General features: G+C 43.6%; 1 protein-coding gene across 1 annotated transcript; it reads right to left on the bottom strand.

Moving 5' to 3' along the window:
• Window positions 1-1,421: 1,421 nt before the first annotated feature.
• LOC104399662 (chromosome unknown open reading frame, human C11orf57) lies at window positions 1,422-4,660 on the bottom strand. The gene is made up of 4 exons (XM_010013001.1): window positions 4,563-4,660; window positions 3,457-3,609; window positions 2,813-2,866; window positions 1,422-2,004 (listed from the first exon to the last, which is right to left on the bottom strand). Exons 1-4 carry the CDS (start codon window positions 4,643-4,645, stop codon window positions 1,482-1,484), a joined length of 813 nt encoding a protein of 270 aa, XP_010011303.1. The 5' UTR covers window positions 4,646-4,660; the 3' UTR covers window positions 1,422-1,481.
• Window positions 4,661-5,740: the final 1,080 nt, after the last annotated feature.

The following is a 5,740-nucleotide window of genomic DNA, read 5'->3' as shown; positions in this document are numbered from 1 at the left end:
CCTTCCCGCAGGTGGGAGACGGGGAGCGCTGCGGCGGAGGCGCTTGGTTGTACGTTCACATCCACAACAACGTCCACAGCGAATCGAGGGGCTCCTCACCTGCGCGCTGGCTAATGGAAAATAAACACCTTCTTGAACATCGCCCGTGATGTACAGAAAGCTTCTGCGTTGTTATTGCGTGACTGACCAAAAGAGAAGTTGGCTGGGATAAAAGAGTGAACAGCTGAAAGCAAACTGAGTGTGCAGTGCTGCTTTTTCCAAATCCTCGGCAGTAGCTAGTGGACAAGAGCAAGCAGAGAATACTTGATCACTTGAGGTGAAAGGGCGGACAGCAAGCAGGGCTTGGAATAAAGACCTAGGGGCACTGATGCTGTTTTGTACTTGTTTAGGTGTAGACTAAAGCTGGAGCTGTGCTTGGTCACTGACACAGGACAATCACATCAGCACGGTAAATTTCCCATTCCAGCCTCCCTTACTTCACCTCCTCTAAGTCCTCCACAGCCACCTGATCTGATGAGGCAGAAACACATCGCACACACTTCTCAGGCCTGGGCTCTCTCCCCAGGCTTTACTCCATAACAATGACAAAAGCATCAAATGTGTCTGCATTTATTTATTTTGTTAAAAGGCTTGGCTGTTCAACTGCAGGGACAACGGCCCAGTACCAATTTCTCCAGTAATACACTGGGCAGACCAGACCAGAGACAGAACACAACACCCACCAAGGCTCCTCTGTCAGCACAAATGGTTTCAGCATCCCCCCCCCCTGCAGAGAGAATGAAGGGAGAGTAGACACAACGGCCAGCCCATGCCAGGATTTGGAGAGTAGTCTAAAACACGTAAATGCACTGGTATCTGTTCTTCACCATTATGGAAAGAGTCACTGCGCCTTCAGCTGGAGTAAGAGTATTCCCTCATGCTCCCTTCTGTGTCCAGCTGACCGTGTGCATGCCACCACACAGGTCTGCTTTTGCTGGAAGATGGGAAGGCAAAGCTACTGTAGGGTTAAATCCAGTGACATTTCCTCTGTTATCAGACCTTTTGTCTCTCCCCTTCTCTTACCGCAAGTCTTGGTCATAGATTTGGTGACCCAAAAAAGCAATCTGTTAATAAAAAAAACCAAAGCAAAACAAAAAAAACCCAAAACAAAACCAAAAAACCCCGGTGCAAACATGTCTGTTTTCCCCCTGCAGATAGCCCATAACATTTTCTTGCATCAGAGGTCACAGAAAAAGAATCCAAAGTTGTCAGGACTAGCCAGCCTGTGAGGCATGCAACTGCTCCCCTGGTTTTCTGAATGTCAAGTCAATGGAAAGCAGGGGGCACCAACTGCAGGCTGCCAAGGCTCAATTTCTCCTCTGTGGGCTGGCAGGATGTATATAAACCACAGTGTTGAAACAAATTGTACCATGGGGCAGTGCTGAAAGATAAATACCTGCCTCTGTCCTCTACCTTATTGTTTGATCCGCAGCCTAGACTCATCAGTCCTCATCCGAGCTATCCTCCGATTTCTCATCAGCAGCCACTTTCCAGTTCTTCCTCTTGCTCCTCTTCTCTGGTACTTCACTGTGCCTCTCTGACACAGAATTGTGACGTTTCTTTCTCTTTTTCTGGGGCCGTTTCTCTTTTTTCTCCTCAGATTCACTGTCCTCAGAGCTGCTGGTGGTTGAGCTGCTTGCATGAGAAAAGTCACTTTCCTGCCCAGACGAGGAGGTAGGTTCCCTGGCAGGCACTTTCCTGGTCTTTTTCTTGCGCTTGTGTTTCCCTTTTCGGGTGCTTGAAGTCTCCTCTTCTGAGCACTCACTCTCCTGGGAAGAATCAGATGATGTTCTCCCCTGCTCCTTTTTCTTTTTCTTTCGCTTTTTGTGTGAGCGCTTTTTTTGCTTCTTCTTGTGCGATTTCTTTGTTTTTTTCCGTTTGTGCGATTCACGGGCACTTTGCTTTCCTAGATGAGATTTTTTCTTCCCATTGATAGCACTTTGTTCATCTCCTTCTTGCTGGTCACTGTAGAAAGACCAAAGGATGACTAAAAGGAAGCAGACAGGCAGCCACATAGCAGTGGAGCCTCTTCTGTCTCAAAGCTTTAAACAAGCCCACCATTTGGCTAGAGCAGGGAAGCAGATGCTTTGACAGACGTGGTAGCTGCATTTTTGTTTCGAATACATATTAACAGCTTGGGTTCACACCTTATTCATACCTCTGTTTAAGGTATTTGAGCCAGAACCAAGGAGAATATGTAGTGAAAGCCACTGAGTGATGAAAGCTTGTTTATAGCAGGTTACTTCAAATCTGTAAGCCTGACAAATATTGTATGTGATGATTCTTTTAGGTATAGTTTAAAAATAATTAATTCTCTCTAAGATCTTATTTTATAGTTAAGTCTCCACTCCTCAGGGTACTGCTAAATTTTATATTTTTCAAGTAAGGAGAAACACAGAAAATAAAGGTATATTACAATGGAAAAGGAACCTGGAGCATTTTGAGAGGGCATATACTGAGCTGATTTGGATTCGGCCTACTACTCTGGCTCCCTGTTGGCCCAGACAGACCTTCCAGGTTCATAGCATTTTAGTAACTCGAGCTAAAGCTAAATGGCTAATTACTATAAAAGATGCAATCCCCTCCTAAGACTCAGACAAGGGGGAACCAGATTAATGGACTAGATTTTCTTCAGTGGGTATCTGTAACTAAACAATGCTGCTTTACAATCAAGGCTGATCTATATTCAGAACTTAAAAATCAGTTTGACAAACTCCCTGCATAACCTGACAGAGTAAGATTTCAGACATGTTAGCATGCCTAGTTGCCTTACCTATCCGTATCGAATTCTTCAGGATACAACTCTTTATAGCCACTGTGACCCCATCTGTAAGAAAGCAGAACCAGCTATTAGAAACTGACAAGGTGTTTAAGGAAAAAATGTAACTCTGAAAAGACAGAGCCAGAGAATGAACATGAGTTTAAATAGCAAACAAGGGCTATCAGAACCTTTCCAACAAAAAAAAAAAAAAAAAGGAAGGAAATATGACTGATTTGTTTTATACTATTTAAATATACCCTATGTTCTACCTCTTTTCCATTTCTATGTTCTATCCTCTTTTCCATTTCTAATCAGGGGTAACTTGAACTCAAATTTCTTTAATAACCCTGGAGAGTACTAACTTGCATTTCTCAAATTTTTTTAAGTTCCTTGGGCAAAGTTCTTTGGGCTTAGCTGCTAAGCTTAGGGCTGAGCTTTTGCTGCTAACTGTGACTTAAGAACTCTATAGCTGAAATTGAATTAGGTATTCTGTGACACTGCGTAAGCTTGTGCACGTTACTTACTCTTAAAATGAAATCAAGCATTATATTATAGGAATACGTACTGGAAAGACAAATGTACTAACTTATCGGTACATGACTCCCAATAGGTGTTTTAATTAGTTATAATCACAGAACGTTAATTCCCCCACAGACCTGTCTGGCATGTTGGCTTCACATTCATACAGCTTTTTATTCCAGGATCGGGCCCTGAGGAGATCATCTTCAACTAGGTCAAGAAATTGTGAGTTCTTTGTTTTCCAGTCAGCCCTGTGGCCCTCCTCATCAAAGCCATCACTGCGCATCCGGCTGCTATGGAAAGAGAACAGTTGTTCTTCAGCTGTCAGCTCTGATGCAGAAACTTTCTGAACAACAGGTTAGACCAGTGAGAGGAACAAAAATCCAGCAAGCCTTAAATGGCCATCTATGTGAGAAGACCAGCTATCATTTTAATAGAGCCACCACCAACAGCTCTCACAAAACCTTACTGTCGTGGTTTAAGCCCAGCTGGTAACTCAGAACCAGGAAGCTGCTCACTCACTTCCCATCTTCTTCCCCCCACCCTGCTCCCAGAAGAGAATTGAAAGAATGTAAGTCCCAGGGGTTGAGATAAGAACAGTCCAGTAACTAAGGCATAATACAAAACCACTGCTACTACTACCAATAATCATGATGATAAGGGAAATAACAAGGGAAGAGAATAAAAAACTAAAAGGGGAAAGGAAAAGAAAACAATAAATCCAAGTGATGCACAATGCAATTGCTCGGCACCCGCTGACCGATACCCAGCCCGACCCGAGCAGCGATCTGGGCCTTCTGGTAACTCCCCCCAGTTTCTGTACTGGGCATGACGTGCTGTGGGATGGAATAGCCCTTTGGCCAGTTTGGGTCAGGCGTCCTGGCTCTGCTTCCTCCCGGCTTCTTGTGCCCCTCCTCACTGGCGGAGCATGAGACTGAGAAAGTCCTTGATTGGATTAAGCATTACTTAGCAACAACTAAAAACATCGGTGTGTTATCAACACTGTTCTTAGACTGAAGCTGAAAACACAGCACTGCACCAGCTACAAAGAAGGAGAAAAGTAACTGTTACAGCTGAATCCAGGACACTTACTCATTAAGGAGAAAACAAATATATCTGTAGTCTGACTTCATGTAAACACACGTTCATCATAGAATGCTCCTAAAGTGTTGTAACAAAAAAGAGTTCAGCAGCTTAGCAATTAAGTCAAGACAACTAACTCCTCTAAATAACTAAAACGCACCTGGAGGTGTCTGACAGCATTCTGCTCTGCCTTTTCCAGTAAGTCTCTTCTGTCTGCTTCTCCCACTCCCTGATTTTCCACATTTCTGTCTCTTCCTGAATCTGAAAGTCACAGAAGGAAAACAAGAGTAACATTAGGGAAACTTTACAGACATGTAGCATGTAACATCAGCTCAACACTTCTACTAACAAAATTCCCAACAAGCTTTCCTACCATACTTTCCTACTACGTAGAGATTATTTTCTTCTAGCTGTAACCAAAAGGAGAACCTCTTCATGGTAATACCCTAACAAAGCACATAAGGATGACAGCATCAGAAGTGGTGGGTTTGCCTGATTTTGCTCTCTCATCTGTTCTGGTTACCCTGCCTTGTTATTTATTACCATCCTAAACATACATACTGTTAGAGAATTCAGTATATAAATATCATCTAGAAGGACCAAGATGAAACGAGAATTTACATGACAGGCTGATAAAACACAGCACACAGATACTGAGTGGTTTGTCACATATTTATGTTTATGGACACTGACTGTAAAAGAGTCATATGAAATAAACATATGAAAAACATATGAAATAAACGAGTTGGACCTGCTGAATTATGTCAGGAATTAAACAATTTGCTAAAGTTAATGGAGTTTCTTAATCTGGCACTAAAATACTGCCTGTGCACATTAAGGTCACACTCTTTGATGTAATAAGCAATACATACCCAGTACAAGAAAAAAGACAAACCAGCAATTAAAGATTTGCTACTTTTAAAAAGGCAAAACACAGTTTTCATTAAAGTCCTGCGAAAATATGTTCCATAGCATAAATGTTATAGGTGTGTATATATACACACACACATACATACATATGCACATTCCCTCACCAAGATGCGAACTCAAAACCAGGTTAAACTGAAAGGGAGACTAACGGTGTTTAAGCGGCTGATTTCAACAAGCTCCTTTCCTCTCTCTGCTTTCCCCATCTCCAGATCACAACCCGGGCATCCCGCCTGCCGCAGTGTCCGCTCCGCACCGCCGAGGAGGTAGAGCGGTCCCGAGCCTCGTAGATGCAACAGGGCAACACCCTAGTGATGCTCAGGGCACCCGCACTCGGACCCGCGGACAAAAGCCGGCTGCAGAAGGGGGCACGGGGCAGATCCGGGCGGAAGAGCCACCGCAGAAAGGGGG

This window comes from Nestor notabilis, unplaced genomic scaffold (assembly GCF_000696875.1).
Source record: "Nestor notabilis isolate BGI_N333 unplaced genomic scaffold, ASM69687v1 scaffold16324, whole genome shotgun sequence".
NCBI lineage: Eukaryota > Metazoa > Chordata > Aves > Psittaciformes > Psittacidae > Nestor > Nestor notabilis.
The sequence above is the reverse complement of the archived record's forward strand: the minus strand, read 5'-3'. Positions and strand labels throughout refer to the sequence as shown.